Source organism: Brachyhypopomus gauderio, chromosome 9 (genome assembly GCF_052324685.1).
Source record: "Brachyhypopomus gauderio isolate BG-103 chromosome 9, BGAUD_0.2, whole genome shotgun sequence".
NCBI lineage: Eukaryota > Metazoa > Chordata > Actinopteri > Gymnotiformes > Hypopomidae > Brachyhypopomus > Brachyhypopomus gauderio.
The window spans coordinates 22,273,677-22,299,139 of record NC_135219.1 but is presented as its reverse complement, the minus strand read 5'-3'; the positions used below and the strand labels follow the sequence as shown (position 1 = coordinate 22,299,139).

The window sequence follows — 25,463 nt, the reverse complement described above, 5'->3', positions numbered from 1 at the left end:
GTGAGCCTGTTTATTAGAGATATGCTCTGTGAGCGCTGCTTGGGGTGCAGGGAGCTGGGATCATCATGTGAATTATTCTAACATTGATGGAAAGAATGAGCTAAAACCTGCAGGGGGTGTGGACGGGCAAGCCGAGGAGAGCGTGGACCGCATCGCAGGGGCAATGGGCTGGAAAATGTTCACTTCATAAAGCAGCAGGGAGCCAGACTCTGTATCACAGTCCACTGGATGCGTTCGTATTTGTCCAATATGTGGAGTTCAGTGGGAACTTTGAGACTAAGCTAAAAGGTCATGTGACGTTGCCTTAATCTTGTGAGGTGTACATGTCCTTTGTGCATTCTCCTGACACTGGCTTCAATGTCCTCGTTAATCTGTAAGAGGGCAGCCATTTGTTTTTTTTAGTAGAGGCAGGAGATTGCGTGTCCATTAGGACTACATCCTCCCACCCCAGCCCTCTGAGTGACGGCTAAATCCTGTGTCCTGACAAGGCGTGAGACATTTCCTGTTTATGTGTGTGTTGGTGTGTGTGTGTGTGTGTGTGTGTGTGTGTGTGTGTGTGTGTGTGTGTGTGTGTGTGTGTTTGTGTGCGTGCTCTCTTGTTTCTGGCCCCTTGCTAGGGTGAATCACAGTTAGATAGCCATGACCAGGCTGTTTATAGATTTTCTGACACTTTTGCCTCAGCATGGGGTAGGTCCCCATTATTTGTACCTTCTAATCTAAGTCGGTAAAGTCGCAGGAACGTAAGGACTTTGAAGTGATGACCTGAGCAGGTAGATGGTCAAATGCAGATTCCAGCATGCATAACCATTAATTTTGGATAAAGTTCTCTTATCTAACGCATTAGCAAAGGCTTCTCTGTTTTTGTCTGTGGCCATGCAATCTTACAGTTTGCATATTACATTTGATTATGTTATAGTGATAGTCCTCGTTAATAATTAAAATACCAATGTAAAATGTATTATTTCACATTATCTCATTAGTATTTTCGGTGACACCTTATTTTGAAATGTCCATTTTAACATCTAATGATGTCCCATGTAACAGTAGTGAAGATGACATTCAGCAGATCTAGAACTTGACTTTATAAATAAAATGTATTTACAGTCTGATGAATTCAGTGGTTTTTCACTGTATTTGTAAAGTCCAAATCTGACCCTTGAACTGTTCCAATTGTAAATGAACTTGGCTCTAATTGTATCCAAACTCTGACTCATTCAGGAAAATGTTACAGATACTGTGTTGACAATTTAAAGGACCACTGTAAGTACTAAGTAGTTTTTACTGCAGTAAATGATCTGTTTACTCTTAGCACTCTCACAAACAAATATAAGAAGATATTTTGGGTCCTATTCTTCATAGTTCCTCAAACAACAACAAGTTTCTTGTAACTTTTCTTAGACCAAGCTGTGGCTGTAGAAGTTACGTATAGTTTTTTTTTTCTTCATTTGTTTTTAGGTTTCCAGTGCAGCAAAATTTCCCCATTCAGCAGTTAATAATTCCAGACTCAGAGGATGAAAAATGCATGACTACTTCACATTTTAAAATTGATCAGTCACACTTTTTTAAAGGTTAGATGCCTTGGACTGCAGTGAACCCAAGGTGGCTTTAGAAAATGGTCCATGAACTGCCAGATGGTGGCGCTGTAGTGCGTCCTCTAACTTTCAGAAGAACAAAGGTCAGTGAATCTGAACTGTAAAGGACTCCAGATGAAGTTACATCCACTCTCTCAGGACTGTAGTTAGGATTTGTGGGTTATTGATAATAAAATACAAGCACAAACACTTGTACAAACACTTACACAACTCTGTAATTACTGCCTCTGTAGTGTATAAATATATTAATAGCAACTTCAAATTATTTGTTTAGACATCCATCTATTTTTAATAATTCAATGGAACCATTGTTATCTGGTAATGTATTTCATCTTAATTCCAGTATTACTGGGGTCCACAAATCCCTCTGGATTCACTACAGTTTCCTTACAAGCACACAGTTGAGGGAACATCTAAACCAAGAGCCCAACTGTCTGTTTTAGTTTTGCTGCATGCCTCTCCTTCCTCCCAACCATTAACGCTATCATGGGAGCGATTATGTTTGGAGAAGGTGTTTTGCAAAGTGGGAACGGCAGGGATATGCTGACGCAATTCTGGGACCCAGCGGTACCTCGACTGGTAAGTCGATAGTGCTGCTGTTCCTGGAGAAAACTGATGTTAGTTTGGAGATACGGTGGGTCCAGGCTACGGTTTTACCTGGAAACAGAGGCTGACATATGTCTTCATCGGTTATCATCCACAGAAACGTCTGTTCTCTGCCAAGCATAGAATGAATTAATCAGACACCATGGACGAACACCGTCAACCTCCCAGGTTTCACTCAAACAACAAAGGGGTCTGTTCTGAAAAGACTGGATGAAATAAATTACAAAGCAGATGAAAGTCAATTGTGTTGTGCTGTATGGAAGATCAATAATGCATAAACGGTCTTTTGAAAAGAACAACAGGAGCCAGAACCTGATCCTAGATCAGTGAATTATTCACCCATACATGCGTGCAGATTGCAATGCCAGTTCACAGTCTATGACAAAGAAACCAACCACTTCAGTACAGAACCACAAACTTACCAATCCTACCCAATCCACCAAACCCTATTCCCATTCCTGTGTTGGGGGTTCATGTGGTGGATTCCAAACTGATCTCTCTGAGAAGTCAAAATGGTTTTTTGCCTGTTTTGCCATGATGTCTTAAAGCAAAGTCTTGTAAAAATTATGACTGAAGTTATTGATGAGAGCTTTGCACTTTTTTTATTCTCATGATACAACCGACTCATTTATATTCATATATTTCATTTGGATCCTTGTAAATGTTTATGGCACTGAAGCTGATAATGTTCTGTGTCAATGTATGTGTGGATGTACGTGTGTGTGCATGAGAAGAGCGAAGACACCTGTAGATAATGACTTGTTGCCTGCACGGTAAAATGCAGCCCTTGTCCAGGAACCAGTGCAGTTGACATGCTAGCTTGTTAGATGTGCTAGTGAGATCGGAAGGCAAGGATGCATATGGTTGTAAGAACAGGTGTGTTTACAATTAGCTCATTATACAGTCCTCGTTTTAGAGGGCTTGTAGAACATTGCATTGTGTGAGCAAAAATCTAAATAATTAAGTGAATGCTTTCCTCTAAACACATAAGAGGTCACATTTAGTCCCTCAGTATAGATGCTTATACAGTAGGGAGCTTAAATCGACATCATTGTCATTAGGAATTTGCCTGTCTACAGTCATATCCCATGATGAGTTTGGGTGTGTGTGCACACATATGCTTGTGTGCGTGTGTGTGTTGCTCTGACCACATGCACAGACTGATCTAGTTGCTACTGTGTTTCACCATCATTTCCTCTAGCCCTGACATGGCAGGGGAGAACTCCGCTCAGGCGGAGTGGTACAGTGCTGCTCTGAGCATTGATATCTGAGAGTTTTATTCTCCACAGATTGATCGGCACCTTCTGTATGGTATTGCAGAAGGTGGTGGAAGAGGGTCATTTAGAGGTGACCGACACTCTTACTGACGACAACAACACTGCTATCCAGGTAAATGTTGGAACACAACAAATACGTGTGTGTGTCGCTAATGAAAACTCCATTTATCCACAAGCATTTACTCCACATCCACTCTAGAGTCAGTCCTGATTACAACTTGCATAACACACATAACACACACATAACACGCACATAACACACACATGCTTATTTTAATTTCCATTCACCTGCTTTATAGGTTTGCACAAAATACATTGAAATTCCACATATTCTATGCATATAGAACTGGATTAGTGGAAAAAAAACTTTCTGACTGTGACTTACCTTAGTAGGTGTGTGGAATGTAATTACAGTGATCATTTATGTCCTGGTTATAAACAAGTTTTTGTAAGAAGTCTTTGTAACAACCCTTTACCAACCCTTGCAGGGTTTAATAGGGGGCCGTAGATAAACTCTGCATCAATACTGGCCTGTATTTATTCCTTAGATAGGGTTCCCCTGTCCAGGTAATATAATATTTCTTCCTTGATGTCTCAGTTCTCCATCAGTGATTTCTCCTGCTTCCTGCTTTATTGGCGAGACTATAGATGCAGGAATGGGGGGGGGGGGGGGTGTATTTTACAGTTATGCTGAGGGATGGGACCTATCAGCTCCAGGACCACAGGAGGTCTGCGCTTCCCCCTGTGTGACATTCCCTCCCTCCCTGGGGGATTAGAGGGCCATGTGTGGCCAGTGCTAAACGTTTGCTTGTTCTTGTGGTCACAAGTTTGTAAACACGAACCGACGGCCGTAACCGATGCCGACAGCAGGGCTTCGAGCCCACTGGCTTTAGCTCGCCTCTTCTCACACGCCAGAGTGATACATTAGAGTGATCACTCCACCCCCAGATCATATGTAGCATCACTGCTGGTGGAGGATGCAGTCCAATTAGTTAAAAAGAGGGTGTAGGAAGGAACATTATAGAATACACAAGATGTCATTTGAGTCCTGGGGACAATAGAGAGCTGTACGTTGATGCGAATTTGACGTCTATCGTTTCAGACGAGCGTCTCCATAGAGATCAGGTACCAGCCGATGGATGGGAGTGTGCAGGTGTGGAGTGATGGGGAGTTCCTCGACGTGCCCACTGACCGTGACGGGATGTTCCAGTTTGAGACGGACAGCCTGCTGTCGGCACACAGCCAGAGCTCTGGGACGTCTCCAGGACGCTCGAGTCATGGCATTCCTGCATTCAGGAAGTGAGTGTGGCCTTCAGAAGGCCTTTAATAAGCACAACACCACAATCTGACCCGGTGTCTCGTGAAGTGAGGATAAAGATAACTGGATGAAATTGCAGTGTTTATTATACTGTAGAGGCTCATTTAATTACGTCTTAATGACTTTTTGTTTGTGTGAGGACTTGGTGAAAAATGGGTGCTCGATGAGTAATATTCAGAACTCTTTGTCTAAGGGTGTTTTCCTGCTAAATAGTGTGTGGGATGCAGTATTGATTTCTACTAAGCCAGCTGGTCTCCACAGATCTGCTGATCCATCATAACAGCCAAGGAACCACAGCCTATTATTCTGTTCTAAACTGCATCAGGTTCTGGGATGCTAATAAACACACTTTGTGTGTGTATGTGTTTACACTTGAAACAACAATTTTATCCTATCATCCGTGTACACTTGGTCTGGATACGTGTCTTTTGCTTTATCACATTTATTGCTGATTTGCTCTGTTTAGTGTGTAGCTCTGATAAAGAGCATATGGCACTGAGGCTGCTTATTGTGGCCTTTATAGCCCAAGTGTTTAGAATCTGCCCAGACGAAGAGGTTCATATTTCGCCCCTTCATAAGGGTCCCTCCGAGACCCTTTAATGATTGTATACAGCATGGATTCTGGATGGTTTACGGTCCCTCTAGAAAACGAGACAGCGGGAAGAAAAACTAGAACACTTATGGTCAGTCATGCAGGGAGTGTTTAGTGAGATGCTAGGAAACGTGGTATTGGTGTCAGCATTTTGTAAATTCTATGAAAGAGCTGGATTAGAACAGAACTTACTTCATTACATCCCTCCACAGAAACCTGAGAGACTTCCATTTTTTCTCTTACTGCAGCCAAACTGCTCTTTCCCTGAGCATGGTAACATTTATCAATATTTAACCACCACATATTAATAATTAAATTATTTTTAACTTTTTGGTTTTAGTGCAGTGTATCTCAGCTGAGAAATATTGTTTTTTTTTTTTGACCTCTGAACTCTTTCTTTCTGCAGTGTTTTTAGCATTAGCATTTTGAGGGTCTCATCAGTGCTGGACTCGGTCCAGTGTTCGTGGTGATTCAACCAGTGTTGTTCTTCTCTGGGTCATTCCTTCACACCAGCATCTTCATCCTCACGTCTCTTCATCCCACAGCAATGTTCTCTTTCATTCTTTACGTCTCCTCTCGGCAGCCGGCCCTAACGAGCCAGGGAGGTGGGCCTAATCGCTCTGCCGTGTCCGTTACTCGGACCTCTGCCTTCCTGGGTTGATGTAGATGAAGCCTGGTCCAGTGCAGCTGCACTCATGAAGTGACTCGTGCACATTTTTGTCTGTCGCTTGCTGTAAGATAAAAGAGCCGTGGAGGGGAGACGAGCTGCCAGTACGTTGTGGCGTGTGTAGCAGGCGTATGTGCCCACAGCATGTATGCAGCGGTACGATTCACCGTAACCCTTGTGGTAGTTCTCACTCTGCAGTCTGCCACGGTCTTCATGCTTTCTCAGAGAGGGTGACTCACTGTTGTGGTGGGATTATGTAACGCATTCTGACTGCTGGAGTTGCCCTGGTTACAAAGAAGCAGAAGGTTCTGACAGCGCTTATGACGAGTCCAATGAAACTGCGAATGACAGGTGTTTGTTTGTGTGTGAGAATGTTCGCGCACGTGCGTGTGTGTGTGTGTGTGTGTGTGTGTGTGTGTGTGTGTGTGTGTGTGTGTGTGTGTGTGTGCACGTGTGTGTATGTGCATGTGCGTTGATGTTAAAATAACTTTTTCTCATAAAAGAAATCTCACTTGCTGAAGTTTGAACATTCTTAGTCAGCATGTTTATATGTGTGTGTATCTTGAGTTTAGGTCTATCCTTATTGTGATATGCTGGTACACAGGTCAGTGGAAATATCCACTGTCCACATACAAGGCCATGTGTGTGTGTGTGTGTGTGTATGCATGTATTTATGTGTCTGGGTTTGTATGTGTGTTAAGCAGAAGAGGTGAAAAATTGATTTTTAGGGAGGTTAACACCTTTTTGTAATAGGATCATAGGGTAATTTGAGCATTTCTATATTACACCTTCCTTAAGGGTGTCATCTTCATCTCAGCATGAAAGAACAAACTATTTCTGGGTGGCCCAGGTCTGGGTTGGTCGTTTCTGTGTGGACCCTTTCTAGGTGGTCCGGATCTATAGATTAAATCGACCACTCAGGTTAGAATAACTGATTTTATAAGAATATCTCTTATGACATACTCTATACCAAAGTATGGTTGGAGTGAGCAAACATCTAGGCGGAGCCCTGGAGAAGTGTTTATGTAGTAAAGTGCAGGGTCAGAAATCTGTGGAGTGTGTAACGCTGGGTTCAGACTAATAATTGGTAATAATTGGCCTGCTTAAGCTGTCATAGCTCATGTTGTACATCACAAACAAATATCTATGGTCATGAGTTAAGATCAGTGGGCATGACACAATATGATGTGATGACACACAATGTGATGTACCTTGACATGGCTGGATGTGATATTCAAACATATTCTAACGTAGCACAGTGTGACATACCCTGATGTAGCACAACGTACCATGTCCTGCGCGAATGTGACATACTTTGACGTAGCACAATATGACATCCTGGTATAGCAAAACGTGACATACTCTAACGTAGCACATCGTGACACGCTCTGATGTACCGCAGTGTGGCATACTCTGCAGTGGCTGGTTTAGTGACCAGAACCACAGAGTGTGATTTACTGGCATCATCTCAACCGGTCTTATGTTAGTCTTATGTGACTGACTGGAACTGTACAGTGCGAGCTCATCGTAAGACAGAAATTGTGCTTCGGGGGAGGTGGAGGTGGGACATGGGGGTGGACCACTGGACACCAGGGAGTCCAGGGGATTGGTGTGAAGAATCATAACCAAAGTGACCGAGTGATTTATTCCTGCTCCTCCACCAGGCAGGCTGGCACTATGGCCTGTGATGTAGCTGCAGTTACGTAGTTTATTCTAGCTTTGAAAGACGGATCCGATTAGTGCAGAGCGATCCGCTTTCCAGTATCACGATTGTAACAATGATAAAGAACATGTGTGTGTATTCTGATTAGAGATGGGGAAGATGCCACCATGCTGGAATGTTCTGGTGCTAATGTCCAGAGTGCTGGTCTAATCTCACAGGTTCCTGTCACTCAGGATGACGCAGCTTTAAATGGGAGACCTTCGTATATCTGTTGGAAGGGTCTTCTCTTTCTCTCCTGCTGTGTGTGTGCATATATTAGGCAGGATTGCTGTTAAAAATAGTGTGTTTTTGTGTGTGTGTGTGTGTGTGTGTGTGTGTGTGTGTGTGTGTGTGTGTGTGTGTGTGTCTGTGCATTAATGTGACTGAGTGGTGGTGCTGGAACCCTAGGGGAGATCGCAGTCTTTCTCAGCTCGAGTAATTGCCTAGCTTCAGTGTGATGACTGGAACCTCTCTCTCTCTCTCTCTCTCTCTCTCCTGCCTCACTCTTATCTGTCTTCTGCAGAGTAGCCGTATGATCTCCAGATTCATCCAGGTCATGTGCATGTGCACTAGTACTGTGTCATAGTGCAATATCACTGTGATTTATAGTCTTGTGTGACAATAGATTGAAATATTGTTTTTCAATAATAATAAATATTGTTATTGCCTGTTGTAACAATTAATTTTGATTTCTGACCATCACATGTTTTATCATATTTATATCTCTATGACTTTAAATTTGAATGGGTTTGGTTATTCAATTTTTGTATACATTTTTTTTACCCAAGACATTTGTATTTTTAGGAGGGAGAGAGGTTTACATCTGTATCAGTCTCAGTCTAGGTTTACAGCTGTATTGGTCTCAGTCCAGGTTTACAGCTGTATCCGACTCAGTCCAGGATTACAACTGTATCAGACTCAGTTCAGGTTTACAGCTGTATCAGTCTCAGTCCAGGATTACAGCTGTATCAGTCTCAGTCCAGGTTTACAGCTGTATCAGACTCAGTCCAGATTTACAGCTGTATCAGACTCCGTCCAGTTTTACAGCTGTATCAGACTCAGTCCAGGTTTACAGCTGTATCAGACTCAGTCCAGGATTACAGCTGTATCAGTCTCAGTCCAGGTTTACAGCTGTATCAGACTCAGTCCAGGTTTACAGCTGTATCAGACTCAGTCCAGGTTTACAGCTGTATCAGTCTCAGTCCAGGTTTACAGCTGTATCAGACTCAGTCCAGGTTTACAGCTGTATCAGACTCCGTCCAGGTTTACAGCTGTATCAGACTCAGTCCAGGTTTACAGCTGTATCAGACTCAGTCAAGGTTTACAGCTGTATCAGTCTCAGTCCAGGTTTACAGCTGTATCAGACTCAGTCCAGGTTTACAGCTGGATCAGACTCCGTCCAGGTTTACAGCTGTATCAGTCTCAGTCCAGGTTTACAGCTGTATCAGACTCCGTCCAGGTTTACAGCTGTATCAGTCTCAGTCCAGGTTTACAGCTGTATCAGACTCCGTCCAGGTTTACAGCTGTATCAGTCTCAGTCCAGGTTTACAGCTGTATCAGACTCCGTCCAGGTTTACAGCTGTATCAGTCTCAGCCTCAGAAGAGCAGAAGAGCACAAAAATCCTATGAACATTGAAAATCCTGTGATGCAGCTTTAGACTCAGAGGTCTCTGGTAGAAAAAACAGATATGAACAGGTTGAGATGGAATCTATATATTGACAAGGCTATATTAAACCTCCAATCCTGCCTTAGTATGATTTTTGTATATGTTCATAAATATTTAATGTTCATTGATGGGAGCTTTTGCTTGTTCGGTCATTCATGCAGCATATGAAAGAAACCCACCTGTCATGACAATCACATGAAAAGTCTTTGATATCACCCACGAAACCACAAAGGCTCCCTAGCCACACCTGGTTCTAAAACGTCCTGTGTGAAGTCCTCATGGAAGACACATTTAATATCTGTTGTTTAGTGGCATTAAAAGGTAAAATAATGAAAAGCATCTCTTGTGTTTGAGCGAAACAGAACATAACACATCTAGCAAATTCACCAGTTCCATCTTTTTTTTGTGCTTCATAATGAACAAACTGAAATCTGATGTTCACTGCTATACTCGTATCACGCTTGTCTTTATATCATTCTTTTGTTGCTCCAATGTGTTCTGAGCTTATTATTGTGATATTGACTACCTGTAGGCAAATGTAGACATTTCACTTTAATAAATCAAAAATGTACTCTCTTTGGAACCAGAAGGACGATTTTAAAAGAAATTCTCTCCATCGTGTGGCTCCTGTTCAAAGCCAGGCTCTGGCTGAGAGACGAGGCCTTCAGCGCTAACACTCTCTTTGTGTGTATTGCCTTTTGTTCTGCCATTCTTCAAAGCCAGGATCTAAGAAATGAGGCAGTGGCCGTGCTTAAAACATGACTACACTCTGCATGATAAGTTAGGTTATATATGGAGGCGTTTGAGGGGTCCAGCAAGGATCGCCGGCTACGATTTTGGTTAGAACACTTCAGCCCCACTCTCTGATGTTTGATGCAACAGAAGCTTGAAGGATGAAGAACGAGGATCTAGAATTGGATTCAGCTGGACCTGGTGATATAATGGAAAGTTATGGATGTTTAATCGTACTGTTCTGTCTGGTTGGCCTTCTTTACTGCTGGTGTAATGATCAGCTTCACTGACTTTCCCTGGGCTGGTTCCGCTCCTGTTCATTTTTTCTCTCCAGTCCTTCTTTCGGCCACAAACATACAGAAAAAACATGCTTACTCATATTTATATTTACTATTTATTTACTTACTTGTCTTAGAGTTTATTTTGCCTCACATAGTTACTATTTATCACATAGATGCTATTTTACATTACACCATACTTTTGATATGATAATGTTAAAAAGAAAATGCAAACATTCAGTTAAATTGTTGTTTAATACATGCAGTAAACCTGTGTTTAGATATCACAGACAGATATCACAGCTGACAGTGTTTTCATGAGGTCCCCTTAGAGCAGTGGTTCAAAGTGGGGGGTGCGCCCCCTAGGTGGGGCGCGGAGCTATTGCAGGGGGGGCGCGGAGCTTGGAAGTAAAACATGTGCACATGTGTCAATATGGGGGGGTGTGGGGGGGGGCACAAAAATATTATCATCTACTAAGGGGGGCATGGCAGAAAAAGTTTGGGAACCACTGTCTTAGAGTGTTCTGTCACTCAAACAAAATGGTTGCTTTGAGTGTCAAAAACCCTTCACATTTACTTAAGTGGAGATCCACTCAATCCAGTGGAGATCCACTCAAAAACTAACTAAAGCCTCTCACTGAACAGAGACTGGCACTCTGTTTGGTGATGTAATTCTTCTGAAAGCACACAGTCAATGTACTGATATCAGCGACAGTGATACAGATCGAGCATTGTGTAACTGTATCTAGAGATCAGTGGTATTGTCTTAGCTGTTCCTCATTCTTCAGGACATATATGCTGTATTCAGGCTGGCCGGCCAGTGAAGCCCATCCCATTCAAGCAAGTCTCTGGAGCAGAACGGCCTTCACCATGCAGTATTCATCGGCAGGCTTTGTGCTGTTTTCTCTGAATTCACCTGTTTCTTCGGACAATTCATCTATTTGACTTTGCTTTAAATATATGCTAGTATAAATGTAAAAGCTTCCAGCTTTGGCAAAGTGCCATATATTCTATATAAAAAAAGAAATCTATATAAAAAAAGAAATCAGACTACTTTTGCTTATATTTTTCTATTTGTTGTAATAATTTGTAATCTATAATAATAATCTATAATAATATTAATAATGTAGTAATAATAATAATAAAACATGTAATTAGTCAAATTCTTCACTCTGGTATCTGGGGTCTTCCATGTTGCTTGCTACAGTTTTCCAGTTTCTACAGTCTTGATACACCTCATCAGCTTATGATCAACCAGTCTTCAGAGGCTGGATCTAGTGTGTTTGGAGCAATACTGTTTTCGTAGTTTACAAGAACATTTACTCAGTAATGTTTTTAATTAGTTTTGCAGTAAGAAGATAAACTCAAGGATCTATTGCACAGCCTTAAGGACTCCACTCTGAAATCATTCAGAAATGCTACTGGAGCCAATGTGCCCTGACTGATCATTAAACCTGATCCAGATCTCAACAGAGTAAACATTCACTACTCCCATGGCATTGATACGGTTGAATCTATAGAGCCGAATAACCATTGTTCATTCAAATTCATTCTAATCTCCAGACCTTCATTCAAATTTAATTTCTGGTCAGTTTCTATGAGGTTTGCTGGTCATCTTTATGTTTTATGCTCAAAAGACTAAGCCATTGCTTTGGAACTTCACCAAATGACAGAATGGCCTGCGTGTTCCATGGATTCTGTGTCCCGTGGGTCTCAGGCCATTGGTTTGCGTTTGGCAGTGGAAGTGCTGAATTATTGAGGTGGAATGGTGTTGTGCCGATGCAGATACTGATGGTTAAGGCAGGTTTAATGTTTGTGTCCATTAAAGTGTCTCCACCTGTAAGCCAATGTTTCATACCTTCATGTAAAGTGAATGTAAGACAGATCTTATCTTCTGAAGATATTCCTACATTAAACAAAAGTGGGGAAATATATATACATATATTTTAATGAAAAGAATCAGCAAAATTATATTCACACACCATTACTTGAAGAATATTCTTGTTATTTCTACACACACTTCACCCACGTTTTGACCAGATTGAAACGAAAAAGGAGTGAGAAGATCACTAATTGAATCAATCATGCATGCATTGACATAAGTATTTGTGTTTAAACATATACTTACCTCCTTTTTAATGATATTATATGTGGTCAATGCATTTTCCAGAATTTTATATCACACACTTACTTACTTAATAACGGATTAAAAGGGTTAGGCAATTTCCTCATGTTCATATACTGAGTTTCTGTTCATGCTAACTGATGGTCACAGGTCAGCCGTAGCCGCTCCACTGTACCCTGGGTGGATTAATCTGCTGGGCAACTTGAGATGGGCGGCTTTGTCCTGTGTGACCACAGTGTCTGACAGAGTGACAGTTTCTCTGCGCCAAACAGCTTGGCATGAACAGACCGGATAGATGCATTGATTGAAGAACTAATGGGGAGTCCACGGAGACGTATAAACATTATTAAGACAATCTCTGTCCCAAACTTGGTACATGCTGCTGCAAGATGGGATGAGATTATCGAAACACTTCTACATAAAAACCATAGGACCGATGACTAACGCCTAGATAGTTTTCCTAATCTATTAGCCATAAGATATGCTGTGATATTGTGTTGTTCTGGGCAGCCCTCTGCATTACAACTGCCTGTTTTCTGTGTAGTTCTGGTCTGTGGAGAATGACCCTAAATGGCTTATTATTTCTGATGTAGCGGTTTGCTTCTCTGTGGCTGCTGGGGTGGCGTGTGGCCTTTAATTAAATAGGACCGATCTGTTCATGCTCTAAAAACCAAGTGGAGAGTGCAACTCTGTCACGTCCTCCTAGCTTAATTACAGTCCCCATCTCCGGTTGGAGTTTTACATGGAGCTCACCTCCCTGGCCTCGCACATGTGGATGCTTGAAGAAATGGCCTTTCGTGACCTTTTTTTCGTAGTATTAATATCTAAGACTGGTAAACATGAAAAATTTTGGCAATTTTTTTTTGTGCTTTTAAAAAGTGAGACACAGTTTCTTATTAATCAAACTGTGTAATATGATTGTGTTTGAGGCAGCCTATTGTGTATTGTATGGTGTGTGTATGTTTGTGTATGTGTGTGTGTGTGTGTGTGTGTGTGTGTGTATGTTTGTGATCTTTGTTTGTGTGTGTGTGTGCGCGTGTGTTTGTATGTGTACAACCTGGTTTCCACTAAGTTGTCTCAGGTTCCCTGTTCATTGGTGACCCCCCCCCCCCCCCCCCTTCCTCCTCTCAGCAGTGACTCTGCGCCTTGACTGTTCTTGAATTAGCCAGTTGATGTGGACATACAGCCGGCCACCTGCTCACAGCCACCTTGCTTAGTATCTCCTTTTGTCATTGGTCACTTCAGAGCTCCCTGGAGGTAGAGAGTACCTGGTGTGTATGGTATGTACCCTTGCACTCTAGTATACCAGTCGACTCATTTTCGAACATATCATGCTCTCAAAATGCCAGTCTGATTTGTGTGTGTGTGTGTGATTTGAGTGTGAATTGCTGTGTTGCCCTGTGTGATGGAGGACAGGCCTCTTGCAGTGGGATTTATCGAAAATGTGCATGTGTAGTATTAGAGGTATGCTTTGCCAGTGATGGTTTAGATTTTTTCCTTTACGTTGATTTTTTGTGAAAATGGTTCATGTATCATGTCAGATGTTTGCTCTGAGTAACGAATAATTTTGGTATGAAAACATATCTGACTGACACCTGGGGTAAAAGTTCATAGTTATGAATTTAGCTGACATTTAACAGCAAGACTAGAAGGCTGCGTTTGTGAGATTTGTCTTATACTGACCACCATCAGTCATGCCTTAAGAGCCAAAATCTGTTGCAGAATGAATTATGTTTGTCACATTGTCCATATAAATCATGATTTAATTGGTATGCTCTGCTAACTTACTTCGTTTACAGTGATGAGAAAAAGCTTGTGCTTTTTCATTTCAAAATCATTTCAATTTATGCATTAATAGCTCCTAAAATGTCAACAGACACATTTAAACTACACTCTATTTTATACTTTTTTTGTAATTTTATAATTATGCTTTGATTTAAAAAATTTAAACAATTCAATGAAACAGTATATTAATGTTTAATATAACGCCCTCTTGAAGAGAAGGTCATTGGGGTTATACCATACCCTTCAGGTGCTCTTCAATACAAAAAGATACAGTTCGCCCTTGACAACACAAACCTATTCAATGTCGCTGAATTAAAGAGATTTCATTGGACCTTGGGAGCTCATTACTTTAGAAAGGGTTACATAAGGATTTCTGAAGACTTGGGTGGTCGGTTAGACCACAGTCAGGCCAATGGTTGAAGAAGAAATTTACTGTTGCCATGTTTCCTAAGACATGGCAACCATTCTACAAAAGTCAATGCATGTAGAACATAAAATCAACATCTATCAATCTACCAGCATTTTTTTTTTTTTTTATCCAATTGACTCATAAATGTATAAAATCGGTGTAAAATAGTGGTGTGCGTAGGAGGGGAAGCTTTGCTGAATACCTTCAGCTTGAATGAAATGCCGTGTTGTGAACTAATGGAGGCTGTTCAGTCTGAAATGACACGTATACTGACATGCGTAGGTCAAAATGGTCCGTATGCCCGACTGTTGTTCACTAGTTATCAGGAGTGATAGAAAGCTGCTTACTGATGGTATTTCTATAGGAGATTCCACTACAAACATTTTCCATCAATGGTTGTTTATCTGCAGTTTAAAAAACCCAAATGCAAAATGTCTTTGTTTGTTGTAATATTCAATTAATGTATTATTTATAATAATTTATTATTAATAATAATTCACATTTCAAACACTTCATGCAGAAATGCAGATAATTTTAAAAAAGGTCACAAATTTTTCATCATAGCTATTAGTCATTTAAAATTAAGACAATAAAGGAACGAAACAGTATATATCGCTTTCGTATGTTCCTGGTCATAGGTCCATGTCTGCAGCTTGTGCCCATCTTGATCAATTATTAAGACCCCTCATTTGTTGAGCCAGACTGTGACATCATCAGTCTTTTGTAGTGATACTGATATTTGATCACAGTAATATCAGTGCAGTGTTACTGGATACTGGTGGGTCTTTGTAATTGGGGGGTTTGCTGGTGAAATGGCTTGTCTTTGTGATAAACATCTCTAAAAAAAATTCCATTATGACATCAGCAACCATGACTCAATGTTACTGGTCAAAAATTGTGCAAGCGTTCAATAAATGATAAAACTTATTGTTTAGAATTTATCTCCTGTTTGTTTATCAAGGCGTTTGCTTTATATTTGGTTTGGAGCCCCAAGCTTTCAAAAACTGAATTTACTGTCCACACTTTATCTATGCAAGCAGTCTGTACACCTTACACAATGTTAACATGCTCTGGAAAGTGGGCAGATAATATTTTGTGTACCTGAAGCACTGTATCAAATATGTTCTCTGCATCTCTAGCCAGGACCTGATGAATTCACACTGTCAGCTCCACGAAGGCTGCAGTAAAATACATACTGCAAATGTCATCACAATGTCTCATCAACCCATTTCAAATGTATCTTGAATTCCAGAGCAGGAAAAGGGGTGTTTTCCGCCATGAAGCTTGGAAAGGTACGCAGCTCTAAAGACGACCACAAGAAAGGAGGTACATGTCTGCATGTACACCTCTGCTGTGCCATTTTGAACAGGGATGGGACATGTTTTGATCCTCCAAATCACCAAATCTGACTCAGTCTGTCAGCTAAAGGGGGAGAATGGTTATGTCAGCAGTTCTCTTCTGGACTAGCAATGTTCAGGACAGTGAGACAGGAATTAAATAATATTCTGTTTTTATGGGCAGAGGAACGTTAAGCATCTGTGGGAACGTTCACTTACCTGGACTGCTGTTGACCTTATCAGCCACTTTGTCAGCTGATTCTTTGTTCCATTATGAGGACAGATAATTCAGAAGGGTTTTCGTACTGAAAATTATATGAGGGGTATTGAAGTGTTGAACAGTTAAATTCAAATGTTGCAGCATCTATCCTAAGTTCATCTTTAATCTTTATGTCAAGATGACCCTGCCATCTTGGAAGCTGAAGATCTTGATCGCAAAGCCATGCGTCTTGGAGGTGGGCTTGATCCAGACACAATCTCATTGGCCTCCGTCACTGCAGTGACCACCAATGTCTCCAATAAGAGGTCGGTATACATCTCTCAAAACTTTCACGAGTGCCTTATAGTCTCTTACTCTGTTTAACTCTTACGCAGCGGCTATGATAAGCTGAACTTCACTGAATGCTTTCCAGGTCAAAGCCTGACATTAAGATGGAGCCCAGCTCAGGAAGGCCCATGGACTACCAGGTATGGAATACAATGACACAGTGCCAAGCTCACACTGTGTGTATTTAGGGTCTGTAACAGAGGGCGAGGCAGGAGGCCGAGACGAGTGTTCATTCAACATAGCTTCATTAGCTAACAAACTGCTGTGCGAGTAGTCCTTAGCACACAGCTAACAACAATAAGCACATGGAGAATAGACTCACAAAAATTAGTGATGTTCACACCACACACGCACTTAATATATCTTGAAATAAACAAGACCCAAGTGAACTGCATGATGTTAACGAGATGAGACACAGGTGAGACGGATGAACGCACGCACATTGAACCACACCCAAATGAAATACATATATGGACAAAAGGCCGAAGGCGATCACACATACACACGCCCAAGGGAGGGGTCAGGGTCTACTTCGTGACAAATCCCTTGCATTACGCCTTTTAATTGTATGATAAATGTTCCTTTCCTTTACTGCAGTATACATTAATTCTTTTTACAATATCACAACAAAACAACTTATAGGGTAACTATTGTCCGGGGTAGTAAGGACGTCACAATAAATACATAACCAGGTGGCCATAAGGACTCAAATGAGTTCAGTGTCCGAGTCATGGATAGTAGAGGTTTTATTAATGACTATAGTATAATGCACTATTTGCTTTGCAGATTAGTGTGACAATAATTGAGGCTCGCCAGCTGGTGGGATTGAACATGGACCCTGTGGTGTGTGTGGAAATCGGGGAGGACAAGAAATACACATCCATGAAAGAGTCCACAAACTGTCCTTACTACAATGAGGTTGGCAACCAGTACCATGCTTGCATTCACAGACGTAATTTTGGGGGGGGACGGGGGGTCACTTTTTCAAAAGCCGGTTTTGGTCCCCCCCAGTTTTTACGGTTAAAACCAAATATTTAAATAGCGACGAATCCATGTCCCCCCCACTTTTGAAATCAAAATTAAGTCCATGCTTGCATTTGAGATAATTTAGCGAAGCACCTGTATTCCATTATAATTAGTGCTGTCAATTCCAGGTGCCGCGATTAAAAGTCCTCACCAGGATTTTGCTCAGGCTTCCTGGATTGTGTTGATTCCACTAATTTTACCTGGATTGCTAATTAGAAAATCTAGCAAGCTTGAGCAAAATCCTGGTGTGGACTTTTAATCGCACCTGGAATTGACAGCAGTAATTATAATTAATGTTTTTCAATTATTGACTACACATAAAGTGAAATGGTCTTACCGGTACTTAGATTGCCCAGATAATCATATCGTTGTCTGTTATCTAATTATTGCCCAAAAAGATGAATTTTAACATCAAGTGCTGCAGGACTACATATAGTTATTGTATTCTAGTTAATATAATAAGGTAATGTAGTGTGGTTACTAATATCCAATATCTGTATTAATATCAAAAACAGAACATTCTATAGTTTTTTTGTAATACAAATATAATTCATGTTATTAATGTTGTGTGGTCATTAATAATGAATGAATGAATGAATGAATGAATGAATGAATGAATTCCTTTAAATTTATTGTAATTTTCTAGGTCTTTCCATTTTCTTAAATTAGATGCAAGATATCATGCTGAATGTCTCGCTCAGAATTCTGACTTCATAATGTCAAGCTGAAGAGGCCTAGGATAAGAGCTAGCTGGAGACAGTGCTCCTGAGATAACCCCTCCTCTTTGCCTTAGTGACTGATTAAAAATGGAGAAGCCCATGTCAGTGAAAGTTAACCAAGTGCCAGCTCCAGTTTTCTCTGCTGAGAATCAGCACAGAGTCTTTCACTGTCTTATCCTGCTCAGAAAGGATCACTTCATTGTCAAATGTGGTGGCGTTTTGGTATTTTGTGTTCCTGTCTTTTAGAATTTTTCTCTCGTTGCATACAAAAGGGCTCCTGATTTTGCTAATTTTGTATGGGGAAATACAACTGTAACACACCATCGCTGAGACTGTTTAGAAATTATGGAATATAATTGCATCCATGTATTCATCACCCCAAAGATTATTCTAGTGCTGAGTCTGAGTTATATTAGCATAACTGTTTCAGTGTGCTGTTGGCAGTTAGCCTTCTGGGTTTATCTGCTTTGCTAATTTTTAAAGGGTATTCATAGAGTGAAATCTTGTTACATGTATTTCTGTTCCGTATCTGTAACATGATGCATGTTTTATTGTCCCTCTAGTACTTTGTCTTTGACTTCCATGTTCCGCCAGACGTTATGTTTGACAAGATCCTGAAGCTTTCGGTGAGTACACTGCATTACTGTACAAACCCTGACAGAGAAAAGACTTCACAAACATGTTCACTTCAATGTCACAGTACATCCTGAAACACCAAATAATCTGTGTGTATTCTTCAATTAGAAACATCATTTTCACGTGTGTTATACTTTTTCATTTGTAATTCATTCATTTTTTATTAATTTAGGTCATTCATTCTAAAAACCTACTGCGAAGTGGTACACTGGTTGGCACTTTCAAACTGGATATAGGAACAGTCTACTCACAACCTGGTGAGTGACCGTGAGAATAATTACCTCAGCGGCTGGTCCTTTTGTAGTTGTGCTAAATAAATACATGAACTGGTAAACTGCCAAGTTAATTGATCTGTTGTTGTCCGGTAACTGATTGCTATTGGTTGCAGAGCATCAGTTCTACCACAAATGGGCCATGCTATCTGATCCTGATGACATCACAGCAGGATGCAAGGGCTATATAAAATGTGACATAGCAATTATGGGGAAAGGTGACAATATAAAGACTCCTCACAAGGCCAATGAGACAGATGATGATGACATAGAAGGGTAAAAAAAAATAAAACACATAAAGACATTTGTATTATATTTTTTTCATGCTGTTTCAATTAATGGTATTTCTTAAATTTGCATACATTTTCCATGATGCAATAAATACAAAAAATGAGTTAATCATTATATATCCTGCATCACTTTTCTATTATTGGATGCCTTTCAGGAATCTTTTGTTGCCTGAGGGTGTTCCATCAGAAAGGCAGTGGGCCCGATTCTATGTGAAGATCTACAGAGCAGAGGGCCTCCCTAAAATGAACACGAGCATCATGGCCAATGTGAAAAAGGCTTTCATTGGAGAGAACAAAGACCTTGTGGACCCCTATGTTCTAGTGCAGTTTGCAGGCCAGAAGGTAAAACCGTACAACACTGCTTGGTGCTAGATTCATAGGTTCACATGCTTCTGTTTTCCAATTAAGTGTAGCTGATGTATGGCACTAATTACCCCTGATGTTCTTTGTGGAACAGTGTATTATACCACCTTGCCTTGTTCAGTCTGCTAATCACATTCTTCCCTTTTCTGTTAAACTCCAAACCTCCTCTTGTGTAAACAGGGAAAGACATCCGTCCAGAAGAGCAGCTATGAGCCCATATGGAATGAACAGATTGTCTTCACCGAGATGTTTCCACCTCTCTGTAAACGCATGAAAATCCAGATCCGAGACTCCGACAAGGTTAACGACGTTGCCATAGGAACTCATTTCATTGACCTACGCAAGATTTCAAACGATGGAGATAAAGGTACAAGAGAAGGTCATGTATTTTGACTGCACCACAACTTTATGAAATGGGTACAGGAAATGTACTTTTAGACCACTCATCCTAAAGATATTAGCAAGCAAATTGACATCTTCCCAGAACCATAGATTTTCCCCCTGACCTCTCATTACTCTCTGCAGGGTTTTTGCCCACACTGGGGCCAGCCTGGGTAAACATGTATGGCTCCACCCGCAACTACACCCTGATGGATGAGCACCAGGACCTGAATGAGGGGCTGGGGGAGGGTGTGTCCTTTAGGGCCCGCCTTCTTCTCAGTGTTGCGGTGGAGATCTTGGACACTAGCTCTGTAGAAATAATGAGCTCCACCGATGTTCAGGTGGAGTCGGTCTCTATGATTACAGAGGTAGGTTCAACTCATTGTGGGTAAGTTGAGAATGAACCGTAACTAATCATGCAGAAGCGTAAACAACAATTATTGTAACAACAATTTAACCAACACTATTAACCCACAAGGACATGGTAACTCATGTTTTTACTACTAAGATAAGCTTGTCAGCATATAACAGTGCAATGTTCTTCACTGGTGGCAAAACAGTTTGGAAACAAGTGTTTAACAATGGAAAACGCCATGTAAAGAGTTGGCCATGATTAGTAGAATTTCACATTATATAATTAACTTTACAAGAATAATAACATGATTAATCTTTTCTGTAAAATGAGAGTGAAAAGGGTAAAAATTAAAGGAGGGATCCATATGTCAAAGGACTAATTTATTGGCTCTTAGAGCCGTGGACTGCATTTTAAAAGATGTTAACAGCTATTGCTACTATTGTGACCTCAGGGTTAGATTTACTGTGAAAAGGGGGGTTAAATATCAGCCTCTCTGGGCTTTGGTGGCATGTGGGTGGATCCCTGGGGATATTGATCTTTTTTGCTGGTGGGTTGGATTGGGTGTCACACTTGATCTTTAGGCAGTTCTATGCAGAGATTAATGGGGCTAATACTGAAAATTTTTGTTGACACTGTAAAAATCTATATATTGATCCAGTCTTTGTGACAAGAGACATGAAATGTTCCAGACATATACCTTCAGAGCAGTGATGTAGAAAAAACTCTAAATATAGATGAAACTCTGACGAGTTCTCATCTTAAAATCACTCATAATTTGTTACTATTTTCAACTGTGTTGACTCCTATCTTGGGAAACAGACCAGTGTTAAATGAAATAACTACATTTCTCAAGTTAAATTCTACACTGATATATATAGAAAGTCTAGAAATTATGACTTTTGTTTTCATATCCAAAAGCTTTAGTGAAAAGGGAAACTAGAACTTTTGCAGCTTTTTTAGGGTGGATTCAGTTTGTAATCTCTTATTCTATGTGAACTATTTACATGATTCATGTTAGCAGCATTCATTAATGTTGATTCAATGAAGCCCTGAGGTTGCACAATGTTTAGTTCAATGTTTAGTTCTTTTTAATTTAGTGTTCACTTGAGTGTAGTATAAAAATGTATAGAAAGAATACAGTTCAATGAATAAATAACATTCTTGATAATGTTAACGTTCTGTGGAAGATAGCAGTTTTTAAAAAGTATTTTACACAGTATATCACTGCTATGCCAGAACAATTCAATATAATAGAATGAACCACTCAGAGTAGTTATAAAATTTTAAATGGTTACCAAGCACTAAAATCCATGCAATAAAGCTTAAGCTAAGAGTCTCTTTGTGTTCTCCCTTCAGAGTGCAACAGGAAAAGTGGAGGAGTTGTTCCTATTTGGAGCTTTCTTAGAGGCCACTATGATTGACAGGAAGATTGGAGATAAACCCATCAACTTTGAAGTCACTATTGGTGGGTGGATGACTGATATAAGCATCATGATAATCACTTTCATTGCTCATTTCATGTTGCGGTGAAAAATGTTTGTTCTGGCCATGTCTGAATTCCTGAAGTGCACATTTCACACACTGAATGACATTATGTCTTCAACTAAGACACAGTGATGCATGAAATGGACCCTGATGGGACAAAATGAACAATGCAATAGACATTGTATCTGTTTATTAAGCAAGATACAGTATTCAACTCTCAGTCTCCTTATGTGAAAAACATATTGCAGTATTTGGTTATACTATATTTAGCTGTTAATTAGTATCTCAAAATATCATGGAAGAATTTTTGACGTACTCCTCATTGCAGAACTACTTTAGCTCAGTATATTTTCCAGGCCAACAAACATGAACTGCCAAAATATTTCAATAAGATGTAGGTCTGGACTTTGACTATGTAATTCCAAAAATAGTTATTTTTTAACTATTGGTGTTGACCAAAAAGTGTAACATTAGCAGAGGTGGAAAGAGTACTGAAAAATTGTAATTGAGTAAAAGTATCATTACTTTGCCTAAAATCTACTCAGAGTAAAAGTAAAATTACCCATCTCAAAATTTACTCGAGTAAAAGTACAAAATTACTTCATTTAAAATGTAATTTGAGTAAAAGTTACTTAGTTACTTTCAGTTATTTAATGCATGGATGAATCATGAACCAAATTCAGCACAAGTTGTTTTAATCTATTTCAAAGCGTATTTAAGTGCACATCCACACTTGCAAAAAGATCAGCTGGGCTCAGGAACATACTTCCTCACAGCACAAGGACAGTCACAACCTATACCAACTAACCTGTAAGTTTCCATCTCCACATACTGCGGGGGGTCTACTTTGTCAATTTTAAATCGCAGTAGCCTATGGGTGTCGTGCGCTTTCTTGTGTCGCGCAGACATTGGGCGTCCTTGTCGCTCTCCTTGCGAGACTATCTACATCATAGTAAGTGCAAACTATTTTCAGTCCTATTGTCCAACGGACAACACTATGATAAGAATAAAGAAATTTAAATTACAAATTATTCAAAAAACAAAATGCACACAAAATTAAGTGCCCACAAGATGCCACAAATCAAACTAAAATGCAACAGGATTCCACTACTCACAATAAAATGCCCATAGGATCCCACAATTTAAAAGTAAGTGCTCACAGGATCCAACTATTCAAAATACAGTGCCCACCGGATCCCACTGTAACGTCCGGGTGTAGGAGGCAGGCACCAAGACGGTTACGGTGAACAGATAACATTTATTGAAACAAATACGTGTAAGCTCTGTGCGGAGCGCAAGCAGCACATACACACTCACGCTGACACTTGGCTTCAGACAGACGAGCACAAGACACTGCGCGAACGCACATTATATAGGTGAGTTACACAGACCCATGTGACCTCGAGACAAGGCACAGGTGTAACAAACGAACACGCTCACAAACAACCCACACCCACGGAAGTACAAACATGGACATAACCGCACGCAGACGACAATATGACACGCCCACAGGGAAGGGCCCGGAGCTGTGACCGTGACACCCACTATTCACAATAAAATGCCCACAGGTTGCCACAACTCAAAATAAAATCTAAAATGACCACAGGATCCCACATCTCAAAATAAAACAAAATGATGAAGATTTAAACATAGAAAAATCTCATCCTTTTGGAAAAAAAGTGCACAAGATTACGACCTGATTATGAGACAATGGAAAGGGCGTGCACAAGGCAAGGCCACGCAATTGGCCTTCAGTTCTGGGACTCAGAAGTTTAAATTTCTGCCCACATTTAATTTTTCACCATCAATATGTTTTTACTCAGTAATGTGAGGGCATTCAAATGTAGTGAAGTAAAACTATTTGGGTCAAAATGTACTCAAGTAAAAGTAAAAATTACATATTTCAAAAACTACTCAGAAAATTACAAATTACTCATAAAAAGTACTCAATTACAGTAATGTGAGTAAATGTAATTAGTTACTTTCCACCCTTGAACATTAGATTAATATGTCTATATGTCACAGTTGTCTACCTCCACCTTTGTCTATTTTTGGTTCTTGTGTGTCTTGTGCCATGTGCTTAATAATGTGTAGGTCCTCTGAAAGGGTTCTGTAGTACCTGGTAGCAAGATGTTAGTGGATTGCAGTTTAGCATGGCACATTTTCTTGCTGAAAGAGGCTACTGACATTTGGAGAATACCATGGAAATGAAGGGGTGTATGTGGTCTGCAACAGAGCTTAGGTAGGTGGTAACATCCAGTTGAATGCCAGGATCCAATGTTTCCCAGCAGAACATTGCACAGAACATCACACTTCCTCTGACATCTTGTCTTCTTCCTGGTGCATACTGATACCATTTTTCCCCTCTAATGCACATGGACTTGGCTGTCCATGTGATGTAACATCACACCAGGTCATCGTCTTCTATTGCTTCATGGACCAGTTATGATGCTCGTTCTTGGCCCATTCAGAAATGAACAGGGCATGGGCACTGTGTGAGGTCTATGACTACGCATCTCCATTTGCAGAAGGCTGCAATGCACTATGTATACTGACACTTTTCTATCAAAGCCAGCATCTCTTCTGTAGGAACAGACCAGATGGGCTTGTATTTGCTCCTCACTTTAGCATTTCTCATGCTTCTATCATGCCACCATGTTTCCAGCTGTTAAATATACATTGTTCCAGAACTCAGGATCAGATCATCTCCATGACGCATTGTTCCAGAACTCAGGATCAGATCATCTCCATGACACATTGTTCCAGAATTGAGGATCAGATCATCTCCATGACACTTTGTTCCAGAACTCAGGATCAGATCATCTCCATGACACATTGTTCCAGAATTGAGGATCAGATCATCTCCATGACACATTGTTCCAGAACTCAGAATCATTGCCATGTAACCTAGATCCAGAGGATCTTCTAGTTGTTTCCTGGTAAACCTGAGATGACCATTTTTATTCTTCCTCATTAGCAATTGTTTCTGTCATATTTCTGTGATATGTATCCCATTTTTGAGCAGTGTTTTTCTGGTGGTTGTGCTATGAACGTAGCTGAGACAAGATCCATGCAGTTCTTTAGATGTTCCTGGGTTCCTTGTCACTACCTGTACATTTTACACTTAGATCTTGGAGAGATATTGGTAAGACGAACGCTCCTCATTAGGTCCTGAGGAATACTGCGGCCTCTCTTCTCTGCTGTATGAGGCATCTGTGTGCCCAACTCGATTTTGATCGAGTGTGGATGGCCCGAATTGTGGCTGGTCCTTAACTGAAGCACTCACGCTGACGTCTGATCAT

At 40.5% G+C, this 25,463-nt stretch overlaps 1 protein-coding gene across 12 annotated transcripts in view; it reads left to right on the top strand.

The window, feature by feature from the left end:
* The window catches only part of otofa (otoferlin a), a 62,792-nt gene that overhangs the window by 22,435 nt on the left and 14,894 nt on the right, over window positions 1-25,463 (top strand). For 11 of the 12 annotated variants that reach the window (XR_013133360.1, XR_013133359.1, XM_077017961.1 and 8 more), the window contains exons 4-16: window positions 3,488-3,587; window positions 4,578-4,774; window positions 16,003-16,076; window positions 16,486-16,612; window positions 16,720-16,774; window positions 17,421-17,552; window positions 18,943-19,005; window positions 19,188-19,272; window positions 19,404-19,563; window positions 19,733-19,919; window positions 20,121-20,307; window positions 20,466-20,689; window positions 22,033-22,141. Coding sequence is in view for 10 of the 12 variants with exons in the window: in XM_077017961.1 (XP_076874076.1) it covers window positions 3,488-3,587; window positions 4,578-4,774; window positions 16,003-16,076; window positions 16,486-16,612; window positions 16,720-16,774; window positions 17,421-17,552; window positions 18,943-19,005; window positions 19,188-19,272; window positions 19,404-19,563; window positions 19,733-19,919; window positions 20,121-20,307; window positions 20,466-20,689; window positions 22,033-22,141 (1,700 nt within the window). In the remaining 2 variants the exon portion in view is untranslated. Of the gene's footprint in view, window positions 1-3,487; window positions 3,588-4,577; window positions 4,775-13,698; window positions 13,837-16,002; window positions 16,077-16,485; window positions 16,613-16,719; window positions 16,775-17,420; window positions 17,553-18,942; window positions 19,006-19,187; window positions 19,273-19,403; window positions 19,564-19,732; window positions 19,920-20,120; window positions 20,308-20,465; window positions 20,690-22,032; window positions 22,142-25,463 lie in introns of those variants that run through there. The other variant, XM_077017963.1, reaches the window with a different exon arrangement.